The sequence below is a fragment of the Globicephala melas genome, chromosome 15 (genome assembly GCF_963455315.2).
Source record: "Globicephala melas chromosome 15, mGloMel1.2, whole genome shotgun sequence".
Taxonomy (NCBI): Eukaryota; Metazoa; Chordata; class Mammalia; order Artiodactyla; family Delphinidae; genus Globicephala; species Globicephala melas.
This window is the reverse complement of record NC_083328.1, coordinates 57,136,000-57,152,455: the sequence shown is the minus strand read 5'-3', so window position 1 is coordinate 57,152,455 and position 16,456 is coordinate 57,136,000. Positions and strand designations below refer to the sequence as shown.

At 40.8% G+C, this 16,456-nt stretch overlaps 1 protein-coding gene across 4 annotated transcripts in view; it reads left to right on the top strand.

Annotated features, from left to right (window-relative positions):
- PTPRA (protein tyrosine phosphatase receptor type A) overlaps nt 1-16,456 on the top strand; it is a 183,725-nt gene that overhangs the window by 115,764 nt on the left and 51,505 nt on the right. For 2 of the 4 annotated variants that reach the window (XM_030847499.3, XM_030847502.2), the window contains one exon: nt 5,434-5,460. The exons of the other annotated variants lie outside the window; for them this stretch is intronic. In XM_030847499.3, coding sequence (XP_030703359.1) covers nt 5,434-5,460 — 27 coding nt within the window. The remainder of the gene's footprint in view (nt 1-5,433; nt 5,461-16,456) is intronic. 4 annotated transcript variants of the gene reach the window in all.

The following is a 16,456-nucleotide window of genomic DNA, read 5'->3' as shown; positions in this document are numbered from 1 at the left end:
AATTTGTGTGTGTGTGGATGGTCCTCTTCCATTTTTATTCTTCTCATGTTACATATATTATTTTGTAAAACTTTTGTTTCAAAAAAACAAAACACATACTGAGTAATGGTGTAAAAATTTATTTCTTTCTGTAAATTATGGCCATTGCTTAGAGAGGAAAAGCAAAATAACTTATACAAGCTGAAGTAGTAAATGGAAAAGGTGAGACTGTCACTGACTGTCTTCACGGCCTATGTTCTTCTGTACTGTCTTTCATTTAACAATTCTGTGAGATGACCAGGAGTAATTATCTCTTTTTAGTAGTTGCTTGACGTAAGACCTTAGAGGTTAAATAATTTGCCTTAGATCTGAAGGCTGTCAAGTAGCAAGTAAGACCTATTTCTCACTTCTGTGGTCTCTCCACACTGCTGTTAGGGAACCGAGTTTTCTATAATCTGCTGTAGGTCCAAATTATGCCATAGCTGAGAAACCAGTTACTATACAGTTAAAACATTTCATGTCTCAGAGGAGGCTGAGACTGCCTTTCACTGGTGGCTCTTATTCAAGATCAGTAGAAGGAAAACTTTATGGTACATCAGGTGTTACAGCCTGAAACCCCACATCTGCCGTGTCACCACCATTTTATCAATCCTCCCATAATTGTTACATCATAACTTTTGGTAAAATCAGTATTTGATGTTTTATATTACTATGACTATATAATACTATTCCATGCTGAGCTGTGATGTGATTATTTTCTCTTTCTTGTACAACTTTTTTCTGGATTTCATAATTACCTTTTTTTTTTTGCTATTGGAAGCCGCTTCTTCCCAAACTTTCCATAGGTTTGTAATACGGTTAGTTTTCCACAAAGTCAGACCTATTAGATAATCTGTTTATTTCTTTTTTACCTAGAGATCGTCCTCCTGAGTCCTCCATTGTCATTGTCTTATTGAAGCCTAGGTTTTTTCTGATCACTAGGGCTGCTACTCAAATGTCAGCCTGGGATTTCCCTTCTCTATCATTCTGGGAATTTCCTTTGCTGCTTCCTGGCTTCCATATTGTCTTCTTTCATGGATTACCCCATCACTTGATAGAACGTATCCTCCAGTAGCTTCCTGAGAAAGGGGTCCATGGGAGGTAAATTGCATGAGGAATTACATGTCTAAAAATATCTTTAGGGGTGTGTATAGAATTTGAGGACATATTTTTTTTCCCTGGAATTTTTAAAGCATTGTCCTAACTGACTTCTAATTCCCAGGCTTGGAGAATTCTACTGCTATCCTGATTCCTAATTGTTTGTGTGTCTTTAAAGATCTTCTCTTCATCATTGGTGCCCTGAAATTTCATAGTAATGGGTCTTGATGTGTGTCTTTTTCTTTCATTAATTATTTTGGGATAGGAGCTTTGGAGCTTTCGTCCTTCAGTTCTGGAAATTTTTCTTGTATTTGTTCAAAAATGTTCTTCCCTCTTCCATTTTCTCTGTTCTGTTTGTCTAAAATCCTTATTATTTGGATGTTGGACATATCCTGAATTAATTCTTTAATCTTAATTTTTCTTTTCTATTGACCTTTGCTTTGAGTTTTTTTTTCACTTTTCTAAAATAGCAACTGTGTGTGTGTATATATATATATACACACACACACATACATACCTTTTTTCTTCCATTTATAACACAGATAATAAATGTACTGTGTACATTTCTACACATTACTTTTTTCAGTTAGCCTATCATACTTTTTCTATATTATAGTAAGGGGCTATCTCATTGTATGGCTTTACCTTGATGTATTTATCCAGTCTGCCCTATTAGCCAATGTTAAGGTTGGTTTTTCTTTTCAATTAATCAATCTATTTATTTATTTTGGGCTGCATTGGGTCTTCGTTGCTGCGTGCGGGCTTTCTTTAGTTGCTGTGAGCAGGGCCTACTCTTCATTGTGCTGCAAGGGCTTTTCATTGCGGGGGTTTCTCTTGTTGCAGAGCATGGGCTGTAGGCGCACGGGCTTTAGTAGTTGTGGCTCGTGGGCTTTAGGGCGCAGGCTCAGTAGTTGTGGCGGATGGGCTTAGTTGCTCCGTGGCATGGGGGGGATCTTCCTGGACGAGGGATCGAACCCGTGTCCCCTGCATTGGCAGGTGGATTCTTAACCACTGTGCCACCAGGGAAGTCCCCCCACTGTTTTAATGACTGTAACTTTATAAAATACTTAATGTTTGATAAGATGAGTTATCCCTTGTTAATCTTATTTTTCAGAATTTTGCTAGCATTTCTTGATTGTTTTTCTCCATAAGTGTTATAATCAACTTGTATAGCTGGAAAAAAGTTTTTATAGATCATGTTAAGTTTATAGATTAACAGGGACAATTGATATTTTTAATTCTTCCTATCCAAGAATGCTGTATATTCCATTTGCTGAAGTCTTTTATTTTGTATTTCTTGGAAGTGTTTTAAAATTTTCACCGCTCATGTTGCACGTGCTTTGTTCAGCTTATTTCTACATATTTCAAAGGTTTTTCTTTTTGTTTTGTTTTTTGTTAGTATAGGTGGAATATGGTATCTTCTAACTGGTTGCTGTTGGGGCTATGAAACCTATTTTTTTAAATCGAGATACAATTGACATATAATACTGTTTTAGTTTTAGCTGTACAACATAAGGCCATTGATTTTTGTACATACAATATATTTTATACTGATCATCTTAATTAATTTCCTTTGTGTTTGACATAATTTTCTTCAATTATCATAAGTTTTCAAATCATCTCATTTGCAAATATCTCTTTTTATTATTATTATTATTATTATTATTTTCTTTTGCGGTACACGGGCCTCTCACTGTTGTGGCCTCTCCCGCCGCTGAGCACAGGCTCCGGATGCACAGGGTCAGTGGCCATGGCTCACAGGCCCAGCCGCTCCGCGGCATGTGGAATCTTCCCGGACCAGGGCACGAACCCACGTCCCCTGCATCAGCAGGCGGACTCTCAACCACTGTGCCACCAAGGAAGCCTGAAATATCTCTTTTTAAATTTCCAAATATTTAGATCTCTTTCCTTCTGTTTAAATGAATTGGTGAATACCTCTAGAACAAAGTTAGGAAATAATAGTAAAAGTAGATAGCCTTGTTTTGTACTTGATTCTAAGGAGGATGATCTCAGTCGTTTTTCATTAAACATGGTGTTGACTTTTGCGTTGAGATAAACATATTTATTGTGTTCAGGATTTATTGACTCATTACTGTTTTAAAGAGTATTTATATCAAGAAGCAGTGTTAAATTTTGCCAGTTGCCAGCTGAGCATCATTGAGCAAGATCTGTATGGGTCTTTTTCTTTTTTTTATCATATGCTTCAGTGAATCATATTAATTGATTTTCTAATTTTGAACTATTTACATTCCAGCAAAAATAGCTCCACTTGGTCTTGTATTTTTCTTGAATAACTGTTGCAATTTATTTGATATTATTTTATTTCGAATTTTTTCATTGATATTTCTGAGTTTTCTTTTTTTGTTAAAGATTTAATTTTTAATTTATTTTTGGCTGCGTTGGGTCTTTGTTGCTGTACTTGGGCTTTCTCTAGTTATGGAGAGCAGGGGCTCCTCTTCGTTGCGGTGCACGGGCTTCTCCTCATGGCGGCTTCTCTTGATGCAGAGCACAGGCTCTAGGTGTGCGAGCTTCAGTAGTTGTGGCATGTGGGCTATAGAGCGCAGGCTCAGTAGTTGTGGCGCGCGGGCTTAGTTGCTCCACGTCATGCAGGATCTTCCCGAACCAGGGATCGAACCCGTGTCCCCTGCATTGGCAGGTGGATTCTTATCCACTGTACCACCAGGGAAGTCCCTGTAAGTTATTTCTAAATGAGATTGGTATATGTGTTTCCTTTGTATGTATGCTATTTTTGATAAGTTTTGTTTGTCAGTGTTTTGTTTTGCTTCATAGAAAGAATTGAAGTATACCTAGAAAATTTTGCATTTCATTTAGATTTTCAAAATTATTCAAATAGATTTGAGGAAAAGTCATCCCTTAGGGTTAATTTCTTACATAGCTGTGACTATTTCTTATTTTATATATTTAAGTCCTTTTTCCTGTTTAGGTTGACTAACCATTTATCTATTTCATGGTTTGTTGCTTTTTTCTTCTAAAGAACCTGCTATTGTATATTTATTAGTTCTGTCATTTTTCAGTTTTTTATTTCATTAATTTCTTTTATTCTTATTTTTTCTGCTTTTCTTAGTTTTATTTTGTGCTTTTTCTATCTTCCTGGATTGAATGCTTCATTTGCTTATTTTTATTCTTAATTAATATGTATTTAATGCTATGAATTTTTTATAAGCACAGCTTTAGGCGTATCCTATAAGTGTTCCTGTAGGTAGTTATATTAGTTAGGGAGTGGTCTAAGCTACTCTGACAAAGATATACCGAAATTCATTGACCACTTAAGTCACTTAAGACACAGATGTGTCTTTCTCTCCCCTTTCACATTCCAGAAGTAGACAGGGGGGCTTTACCTCATCAGAGACCAAATTCCTTTTTTCTTGTGCCTTTGGCATCCTGACAGTTGCCCTCATCTGCTTGCTCAAGAGATGGCTCTCATCACTGGGTTCTGGTTCCAGCCCCCGGGAAGGAGCAACAGAGGAAATAGTTACAAACAATTTCTTTTCCAAAGGGTGTGACCCAGAAGTTACTCTCATTGGTTTTGTTCACATCCCATTGACTGGAATTCTTCATATGATTACACCTAGAGTCTCAGAAATGTAGTCTCTAAATGGACAGGTTTGTGCTCAGCTAAAAGTGGGGGATGTTCTGTACTAAAGGCAAGAAGAGGAAGAGACTGATATTGGGGGAGTGTCAGTAGATTCTGCCACAAGTGTGATTTGTTATTTGTTTAGGCATTTTGCAGTTCGGTTTTGATTTTAATTTTCAAGTGTTTTCTTACTTTGTTAATTTCTAGTTTTATTGCATCATGATAAAAGAATATTGTCTGTACTATTTCTACTACGAGGAATTTATAGGGGCTTGTGGATATTTCATAAGCCTTTGAAAAGGTTTTCTCTGTTAGTATACAGAGTTTGGTCTATGCCATTTAGATTTTATTATCTATTATCATTTAAGGTCTTTTATATTTTTAACTAAAATTTTGCCCTGTTGCATTTTAATGGCTTAAAAAGACATAAAGACCTCAAGTACTATTGTGTTTATATTTCTCTTGGCATTCTTGTATTTTTTATGAATGTTGACGCTGCATTGTTTTTGTACTCAGGGAGAAGGACAAACCATCGATAAAAGTTTAGTGAATCTGTGCAGTCTTATTTCCCAGTTGTTGGAGGGTGCCTCATTGTAGCTCCAGCATATACAAAGGGAAAAGTATCCATATTCCTAGAGCTTATTTTGTTTTACATTAGATTGAATAATAATGTTTGTTTTTAATCTGAGTGAATGTTTCTATTTTTTTTACTTATTACACAGGTAATTCTGACTCCAAGGACAGAAGAGGTGAGCCATTCACCTTATGTTTCTTGTCCTTTTTACAGTGTACAATATTTGTTGCATTTCCTCTGCTCAGTCTGTGGTAACCTTGTGCATCTCTGACTGTTACTTGTTTATTTTTCCTTAAGTTGTTTCCATATTAACCTCATGGAGAAGAGTAACAAATAAGTATTCATTACGTTTTTAAATGTAGATGTTGTTTTTTCCCCTAGTCTATAAAATGTTGACCTCTTGTCACTTTATATGGATTTTATGGATTTTCAGCCCTCTGGTGTAACGTCCCTATGACTGGAGATGTTATGTCAGTGGTCTAAGCAGGACTGCAGAATCCCTGTTCACCAGAGAATAGAATACATGGGGACTCTTGTAGAAGTGGCATATTTCTCTTAGGACAACAGTAAGGCTACCATCAAAGAGCGTAAGATAGATTATCCAATGGTCTAAGAAATGATCATTGCATTTGAATTTGGAAAATGTTAATCTGCGAGGCAATTTTTCCCATCTTGATTTCCTATTTTATCAAATCAGGCTTGTGTTTTGTTTTCTTTTTTCTGATTCCATTATTTAAACATGCACAATTTTTCCTGCATAAGTAATGGAACACTTGAAGGCTTATGAAGTCCCATTAAGTAGGGAGCATTTGAATCAGAAAAGTACATACTCTGTACAGCAACTATAATTTAAGAAAGGAAAGAAAAGTAGATACTCTAACCCAAAGTGTTGCCCATCTGCCACTGTGTTTGGTGAGGAACAGTGAGGTGTTATCACACTGTGTACAGATTTCCCTTGATTTTCCAGCTCTCGCTTTCTTAAACTCAGGAACTGGATTTGATTAATGTAGTGCCCTTGCTATTCACTTTCACTTACCAGATTCTCACTGTCAAATGTAGAACCTAATAGATTTATGTAGCAATAGATACTTATATTTGCTCCCTAAAACGGCTCTTTTAACCAATCTTATAATAAAATCCGAAGTCAAAGTGGTAGGCTTCAAAATTAAACATAAGATCTCTGATTCCTTCCTCTACTTAGTGTGTATTTTCTTACTCTTCAGCCTTTTTCTTGCCCCAGATATTATCCCTGTTTTACCTAGCTGACTAATATAGATGTGAGTAGTTTCAGTATTATGATTAAAAAGAAATAAATTACCTTAATTATCTAGATTATTGCTAATTGTGACATACTAATATAATAAATCTTTTTAAGTTTAAAAAATAATTTTGTATAATTGCCTTTGACCAAACAGGAAAATGAAGAGGCATACATAGTCTCAGCCCCATATGTTATGATGATTTTACCAGAGCAAATCCTTAGAAGTGTTGCTATAAATTTTGATATCACATTCTAATTTTAAAGCCAAGTGCTTTTTGAGAAATGAGGCTATTGTTTTGAAACATTTGCATTATAATGGGTTTGCTAAGCAAATGATGTCTTATGCAGATGATTAAGGGTTTAAATTTTTATGCATTGGCCTTTGATATGCTTTTTTTTTTTTTTTTTTTGCGGTATGCGGGCCTCTCACTGTTGTGGCCTCTCCCTTTGTGGAGCACAGGCTCCGGACGCGCAGGCTCAGTGGCCATGGCTCACGGGCCCAGCTGCTCCGCGGCATGTGGGATCTTCCCGGACCGGGGCATGAACCCGCGTCCCCTGCGTCGGCAGGCGGACTCTCAACCACTGCGCCACCAAGGAAACCCCTTTGATATGCTTTTGAACAGCAATAGCTGGTGTTTTAATTGCCAGCCCATATAAGCATAAAAAAGAGAGGACGGGAGGCAAGCAACTTTGCTTCTTTTCTTTCAAAGTTGAAGAAACTACTTATTTTCTCATGTGTATTATTTTTTAAATGTATTCCAAGTTATTTTGGTAGAGCCAGCCTTTTCCCAATTTTGAAAAATATAAATCATATAAGATTTACCATTTTAACCGCACAGTTCAGTGGCATTAAGTACATTTACATTGTTGTGCAATCATCACCACCATCTGTCTCCAGAATTTTTCATTTTATTTTTTTAATATCATCCCAGACTAAAACTCTGTAACCCATTGAACAATAACTCCTCATTTCTCCTTCCCCCAGCCCCTGGTAACCACTAATCTACTTTCTGTCTCTGTAAATTTGTCTGTTCTGTGTACCTCATTTAAATGGAGTCATACAGTATTTGTTCTTTTGTAACCAGCTTTTCTTTTAAAACATTTTCACTGGTGTTAATTTGGATGATTTGTGTACTATATAGTAATGTATTAAATCCAGTTCTGGCATTATCTACCAGGTACCTCTTCACCATGAAGTCAGTGGTCATGAGTATACTTTCCAGTTGTTATTTAGTCTTTGCTAGTTTTAAATCTCAGTTTCATTAGTTTTGTTCTAGGGGAAACAGACTCTGAGATAAAGATTCTCATGCAGCCCCTGTGAGACAGTGATGGCAGTAGTATTGGGTAGAGGGAGGAAATGAGATACCATGGGGTCAGAGCAGAGGCAGCAAAAGCATTAGTATATGTGGTTAAAACATGGGCTCTGGGGCTTCCCTGGTGGTGCAGTGGTTGAGGGTCCGCCTGCCGATGCAGGGGACATGGGTTCGTGCCCCGGTCCGGGAGAATCCTGCATGCCGCGGAGCGGCTGGGCCCGTGGGCCGTGGCCACTGAGCCTGTGCGTCAGGAGCCTGTGCTCCGCAACAGGAGAGGCCACAGCAGTGAGAGGCCCGCGTACCGCAAAAAAAATAAATAAATAAAATAAAGGGCTCTGGAGCTAGACCACCTGAGTTTGTGTGTTGACTCTCTACCACTTAACCGGCAGGGTGGGGTAGGTACTTAACTCCTGTGCCTCCTTTTGCCATTGGCAAAATAGGATGGGAACAGAATTTCCTTCATAGGGTTGTTGTGAGGAATGAACTAACGTTGAACTAGTGCTTGGCCTACTGCTGGGTCAGCATATAGCAGTTGCTCAGCAACTCTTACCACCACCACCACTCTGTTACTATTACTGTTAATTAGATGGGAGCCTAAGGGGATCAGGAATCTCAGCCAGCCAGTCAGAATTTGTGGAAACAAGGGTGCGCTCTAAGGCAGGGTCACACTGCAGTTTACTACCACAACTGTAGACATCAGCTTATCCTCTGCCCTGTACCTTTTAAACAAAGTTCTGCATAAACCTGTCTCATCTTACTTTTTATTTTAATAGTTTTTTAACTTAGGGTTTTCACATGAAGACTTTATAACTGATATTTGTTAAATAGCAAGAATACAGGATAAAACTAGTCTAACCATACTTTACATTATTTTAGATGTAATCATTTCTATAACTGGATTTTTTCAAAAAATCTGGACTAGTACCCTGTTAGTATTTGTGAAGGAGTCCTTGAGCTACAGAGTTCTAGAACCAGGCAGGGTAAACATTCTGTTGCACCCCAGAGGCTCCTTAAAGTTTCTCAGCTCTCAAATCAGATCACCTGCTCCCCCTGGGTTTCTCTTTCAATACTTTGCTAGAGTTGAAGTCTAGAAGGGGGTTGGCATTCTTGTTAGAGAGGTATTTTGGGGGCTTCCCTTGTGGCACAGTGGTTAAGAATCCTCCTGCCAATGCAGGGGACACAGGTTCAAGCTCTGGTCCAGGAAGATCCCACATGCCGCGTAGCAACTAAGCCCGTGCACCACAACTAGTGAGCCTGTGCTCTAGAACCCGCAGGCCACGACTACTGAGCCCACGTGCTGCAACTACTGAAGCCCGCGTGCCTAGAGCCCGTGCTCTCCAACAAGAGAAGCCACCGCAATGAGAAGCCCATGTACCACAACGAAGAGTAGCCCCGGCTCATCGCAACTAGAGAAAGCCTGTGTGCAGCAGCGAAGACCCAACACAGCCAAAATATAAAAATAAATAATTTTTTTTAAAAAAATAGGTATTTTGGGATTATCACAGCAAGTGACATTATTAAGTGAACTTCATTTATGATGGCTTTCCCTAAGCACCTTTAATAATATATTCATTCAGCACCTATGAGGTGCTGAGGATTCTAGAAAGAAAAAAAAAGTTCCCTGTCTGATGGAAGAAACGTGTGAACACCAAGAATCAGAGCCCACTCAACTACATGCTATTGGATATATACCATACAAAGTGCTATGAGGGGAGCTTAAAAGGCTCACTATACCTGGGGAGTGGGAGGAGGCATGAAGGTGAATTTTGGGCAGTTTAATATAGTAACTGAGGGGGCTTCCCTGGTGGCGCAGTGGTTGAGAGTCCGCCTGCCGATGCAGGGGACACGGGTTCGTGCCCCAGTCCGGGAAGATCCCACATGCCGTGGAGCGGCTAGGCCCATGAGCCATGGCCGCTGAGCCTGCGCGTCCGGAGCCTGTGCTCCTCAATGGGAGAGGCCACAACAGTAAGAGGCCCGCGTACCGCAAAAAAAAAAAAAAAAAAAAAAAAAAAATATATATATATATATATATATATATATATATATAAGGAAAATGAGGATGCACGAGACAGGGTAAAAGCAAGGAGACGTGAAAGAGCCAGTCATGTGTTTGAGGAGCTGTGCATGGTTGACGTGCATGAAGTGGGAAGTGGTCAGAGGTAGCCTCAACAGCAGTACATTGAGCTCAGGGTGTCTCCTGGTGATGTTAAGGAAGGAAGTGACATGGTCAGATATTTGTTTTAGAAAGATAACTCCAGAGGCCCTAGGGAAGATGGATGGGCAATAGAAATTAAGGTTTCTAAATGGTAATTTGGCCCAAGACAACAGTGATTGGGTTCATCCCAGATGTTTGGGCACTTGAGGCAACTTTTGATGACTTTTGCTGTTTTTAGAGCACTTAACAACCTATAAGAAGCACTTAAAACAACTTTGCCTTTGAGTGTTGATAAATATTTCTACCAAAAAGTGTGAAGACGACAAAAAAAATGGGCCTTAGGAAGTGAGGCTAGAGGAGTATGGCTTTTACTTCACTGATTTTTTTTTTTTTTTTTTGGCTGCACTGGGTCTTCATTGCTATGCGCGGGCTTTCTCTAGTTGCGACAAGCAGCCGTTGCGGTGTGCGGGCTTCTCATTGCGGTGGCTTCTCTTGTTGCAGAGCATGGGCTCTAGGTGCACGGGCTTCAGTAGTTGCAGCACACGGGCTCAGTAGTTGTGGCACACAGGCCCTAGAGCATGCGGGCTTCAGTAGTTGCAGCGCATGGGCTCAGTAGTTGCGGTGTGTGGGCTCTAGGGCACGTGAGCTTTAGTAGTTGTGGTGCATGGGCTTAGTTGCTCCGTGGCATGTGGGATCTTCCTGGACCAGGGATGGAACCCGTGTCCCCTGCATTGGCAGGCGGATTCTTTATTTTTTTTATTTTTATTTTTTTGCGGTATGCGGGCCTCTCACTGTTGTGGCCTCTCCCGTTGCGGAGCACAGGCTCTGGACGCACAGGCTCAGCGGCCATGGCTCACGGGCCTAGCCCAGACCGGGGCATGAACCCATGTCCCGTGCATTGGCAGGCGGACTCTCAACCACTGCGCCACCAGGGAAGCCCCAGCAGGCGGATTCTTAACCACTGTGCCACCAAGGAAGTCCCTTCACTGAGTATTTTTGCGGTTGACCAACGTGTGTCTTAAGTCCTTGAGTGATTCACCTGTCTACATGTGAGCCCTTAAAATAACATGACCCTTTGTTTTCTTGGAAAGGGGATATAAGCAAATAGACAAGTCTTGTCCCAGAACACCATTTTAGTATTTTTAAAATGCTGTCCTCTGGTCTGAGTCTAGGGAGTGAACTTCTGGTAGAATGGGTGGTTGGGGAGTGGGGCGTAGGGGTGGGAGTGGCAGGGAATGGACCACTGTTCCTGCCTTGCCTGCATCATGCAAGGCCACATCTCCAGAGGGCCCAGATCAGGACAAGGCTAAGCACAATGATATGATGAGTCCGTCCATTTTGGGAGGAGCCCTAGGAGGGTGACTGGATTCTGAGCCTGTCTCCAAGTCTGAGATTTGACACAGGGAGCTGTAAATTCTCTCCTACTTTATTAATAGATCTGAGTCTCCTTCCCTCACACAGGCCTGGGAACATCTTTACTATCTGTATTGTCTTTAACTGTATTAAGCACATGGGTGTAATTCAGCTGTCAAGAGGTAAAATCTGACTTTTATGATAGAGGACTCTTCTGGCCTGAAAGCTTGGGAGAGTTAAAATGTTTTTCCGACCAACCAACCAACCAACCAACTCACAGAGAAAGAGATCAGATTTATGGTCACCAGAGGCAGGGGGTAGCAGTAGGGGGAATTGGATAAAGGCAGTCAGAAGATACAAACCTCCAGTTATAAGATAAATAAGTACTAGGGATGTAATGAACAACATGATAAACATAATTAACACTGCTGTATGTTAAATACGAAAGTTGTTAAGAGTAAATCGTAAGAGTTATCATCACAAGAGAAAAAATTTTTCTATTTAATTTTGTATCTGTATCAGATCACCGATGTTCACTAAATTTATTTTGATAATCATTTCATGATGTATGTAAGTCAGATCATCATACTATATACCTTAAACTTTCTGTGAATTTCACTGCTCTGGGTACCTCATATAAATGGAATCATACAGTGTTTGTCTTTTTGTGACTGGCTTATTCGCTTAGTATATTGTCTTCAAGGTTCATCCTTATATTGTAGCATATGTTTCCTTCCTTTTTAAGACTAAAAATATTTCATTGTACACGTATACCACATTTTGCTTATCCATGCATCTGTCAAAGGACATTTGGTTGCTTCTGCATTTTAGCTGTTGTGACTAAACCCATGTTTAGTTATGAAAATGGATATTCTTTTGGGCATATACCCAGAAGTGGAATTGCTGGATCATATGATAATTCTATTTTTAATTTTTTGTGGAACCGCCATACTGTTTTCCACAGCAGCTACACCATTTTACATTTCCACCAACAGTGCACAGGGTTCCAATTTCTCCACATCCTGGCCAGCATCTGTTATTTTCTGGGACTTTTTTTTTCCTGATAGGTATGAGATTGCTCCTCATTTTATAGTGGCTTTTTTTTTAATCGATGCAGGGTCCTCTTGCATAAATTGCAGTATATTTTTAAAGATTTATTCTATTTCTTATACTGCCTCTGCTGTCGTTGGTATTTGTGAAGGTCTCCTGTAGGGCTCTGATTGAGCTTTGCTCTGGAGCACTGAGTTGATTGGAATGTACTCACAGTAGGTGTCCCTTCAGGAAGACAAACAGGAACATATCCTAAACTAGGGGTTCAGTCATTGTTTAGGAAGTTGGACACAGTTATCCTCTAGGCGGAACTGCCTTTCTTTTCCCCTCCTTCGTGTCTTGTGGCCTAGAATTACCTCAGGTACCACTCTTGTTCTTCCTCTGTCTTTAGGGCCCACCCAGGAAACCCTCTGTGGACCTAGTGTGGCAGTCATGAGCATCCTCTCTGGATGCCAATTTTAACCAAAGCAAAACAAGCATTTATGAGACTATCAGGAATACTTAAACAGTAACTGAATATTAGAATATTAGATTATATCAAGGAATTAGTGTTGCTTTTTTTGGGGTGGGGGGCAGCTGTTGGGTCTTTGTTGCTGCACAGGGGCTTTCTCTAGTTGCCGGTAGCAGGGGCTACAGTGTTGCTTTTTAAATAAGGTAAAGGTATTGTGATTATGTTAAGAATCCTTATCTCTTAGTGCCACATACTGAAGTAAATACAGTTGAAATGATATGTCTCAGATTTGCCTTAATATAATCCAGTGGTTCTCAGCTCAGGGTGATTCCCCCCCCAAGAAGACATTTGGCAACGTCTGAAGGTGATTTTGGTCATCACAGTTAAGGGTTTGCTACTGGCATCTAGTAGCTAGAGACCAGAGATGATGTTAAACATCCTACAGTGCACACGAGAGCCCCCACAGCAGAGAATTACCTATCCCAAAATGTTATTAGTGTGTGGCTGAGAAACCCAACCCTGGTATAGATGAAAACACTGGCATCTGGTAATATTGTCAAAGTGAAATGGTCAGTGCATAGGGATTTACTGTAGTGTTCTTTTACTCCTGTGTAAGTTTGAAAGTTTTCCATAATAACAAGTTAAAAAATGTATATGCAGCTTATATTTTTTATATATATTTTTTAGTAAAGAAGCCATCAGCACACCCCCACTCTGTATAGAATGCTGTTTTTCAAACTGAGCCCAGATGAGACACCACAGCTTGTTGCTCATCCTGTGGGTGTACGGACTGCGTTGGCAAGCCTTTGGTTAAATACCCTACTACCCCAAGACCTACTTTCATCCCCAGTTCTGGTTTGACGCTGAACTTGAGGTGTTTCTAGGCTCAGATTGATGGAACTACTACTTACCTTTTAACTTGGAGGCTCTTCAGCTGTGATTGATCTCTTCAGCAGTCCAATCCCATCTGCTTTGTTGTCCACAAATCCCTCAAAGTTTCTGGTCTGCTGATGCCACTCTTTGCTGCCTTCCAGATGTGCTTTTTTTTTTTAAGATTTTTTTCTTTTTTAATAAATTTATTTATTTTTGGCTACATTGGGTCTTCATTGCTGCATGAGGGCTTTCTCTAGTTGCAGCAAGCAGGGGCTACTCTTCATTGTGGTGCGGTGGCTTCTCTTGTTGTGGAGCATAGGCTCTAGGTGCACGGGCTTCAATAGCTGTGGCACGTGGGCTCAGTAGTTGTGGCTCGTGGGCTCTAGAGCGCAGACTCACTAGTTGTGGTGCACAGGCTTAGTTGCTCCACGACATGTGGGATCTTCCCAGACCAGGGCTCGAACCTGTGTCCCCTGCATTGGCAGGCGGATTCTTAACCACCGTGCCACCAGGGAAGCCCCAGATGCAATTTTTATTTCATTCGTATTTTTATGTTTCTTCTATCATTTCAGCGTCCTTTTGGGAAGAGAAAGAAATAAAATTATGGATTCAGCCCCCTGTCTTGAGCCAGATGTCTCTAATTACCTTCTTTTTTTTTTTTTCCTTCGGTACACAGGCCTCTCACTGCTGTGGCCTCTCCCGTTGTGGAGCACAGGCTCCAGACACATAGGCCCAGCGGCCGTGGCTCACGGGCCCAGCCGCTCCGCGGCATGCGGAATCCTCCCAGACGGGGGCACGAACCCATGTCCCCTGCATCGGCAGGCGGACTCTCAACCACTGCGCCACCAGGGAAGCCCTAATTACCTTCTTTTAATACCTGGTATACAGCCCTCTGTGAGTGGCATTGAACAAAGACATATTTAGTGATAAATCATTAATTATTTTATTCATTCGCTCAGTGTAGTCCATCCAGTATTTGTTTAGTGCCCACTGTGTGTGAAATTCTGTGCTAGGTGTTAGGTATATGGTGAGAAGCAAAGCAGGTATATAATCCTTGCCTTTGTGGAATTTATGGTGTAAAGGAAGGACACTCGTAATCAGCTATACTCAAATAAATATATAATTACGAAGTGTGAGGGTATTATCAAGAGAAATAACAGAGTGCTCTGTGAGACTAATAAAAAACAATAAATCTTTAGAATAACTGATTTTACAAATAAGGAAACTAAGGCTTACCTAATTTAATGTTAAGTCAGAAAAGACCTCTCTGGTAAAAGTAACACTTGAAATGAGAACTGGATGACTAGGAGTTAGCCAGGCAAAGAACAGAGGGAGGCTATGTACAGCAGAAGGAATAACATGTTCAAAGGCCCAAGGAAAGAGTGAACCCAGCATGGAAGGATGCCAGTGGCTCAAGTTCAGTGAGCAAGGAAAGAGTGGGAGGAGATAGAGAAAGCAGGGGCTAAATGGGGGAGGTTGTTATTGGCCAGGGTAAGGATATTAGATTTCATTCTAAAGGCTTGGGAAACCATTGAAAGGTTTTTACATAAGAGGGGAACGTGATCTGATTTGCTTTCTTCGAGATCACTCTCCCTGCTTTCTGGAAAATGGACTGGCAGGGGATAGCAGCTTACCGTGATTCAGTTGAGAGAGGACAGAGATTTAGACTAGAGTGATGGCAACAGAGTAGAAAAAAGGCAGACAAATTTGAGGTGTTGGTTTTAGTGCTACAACATTACTTGCAGCTGGGTTGGATATAGAAGCTAAGCATGGGGAAGAAACTAAGGGGATTTCCACATTTCTTGCTTGAGCAACAGGGTGGATGGGTGGCAGTACTAGCTACTGAATCACCAGTGAGGGAAATTTTTTTAGACCCAGGAAGTTTGCATTGCCTGTGAAATTTAAAGTAGAGGTGACATTATAGTTTCAGAAGAGTTCGAAGAGAGGTCTGACCAAGCAGTGCAAATGTGGGAATTGCTAGCATATCACTTGAGCTTCCAGCCTGATCTGATCGACTAGATAGCATATAGAGAAGAGCGCCAAGAACAGAGCCCTGAGGAAATCAGACGTTTAGAGATCTGTGTTAGAAGAGCAACAACTGACAAGGGAAAATAATTTGAAGGAGACAAGACATAAAATCAGAAGAGTGCTTTGTTGTAGAAACCAAGAGAGGAAAGTTCTTCAAAGAGGAGGGAGGGACTTCCCTGGTGGTGCAGTGGTTAAGAATCTGCCTGCCAGTGCAGGGGACATGGGTTCGAGACCTGGTCCAGGAAGATCCCACATGCTGCGGAGCAGCTAAGCCCGTCTGCCACAACTAGTGAGCCTGCGCTCTAGAGCCCGCGAGCCACAACTGCTGAGCCCGCCTGCCACAGCTGCTGAAGCCCGTGCACCTAAAGCCCGTGCTTTACAACAAGAGAAGCCACAGCAATGAGAAGCCCATGCACTGCAACGAAGAGTAGCCCCCGCTCGCCGCAGCTAGAGAAGGCCTGCGCGCACCAGCGAAAACCCAACGCAGCCAAAAATAAATAAATTTTTTAAAAAGAGAGGAGGGCGTAGTCAGCCCGTTTGAATGCTCATTTTAGTATGAGATCCACATACCAGGGTATGTTTGAAAATTGCCATCAACAAAGAAGCATTGTATAATATCTCCCATCTCTTTAAAAACAAACTTTCTACCCCACTTCTCCCTCCAGCTGCTGCTTTTCTCTGAATCTC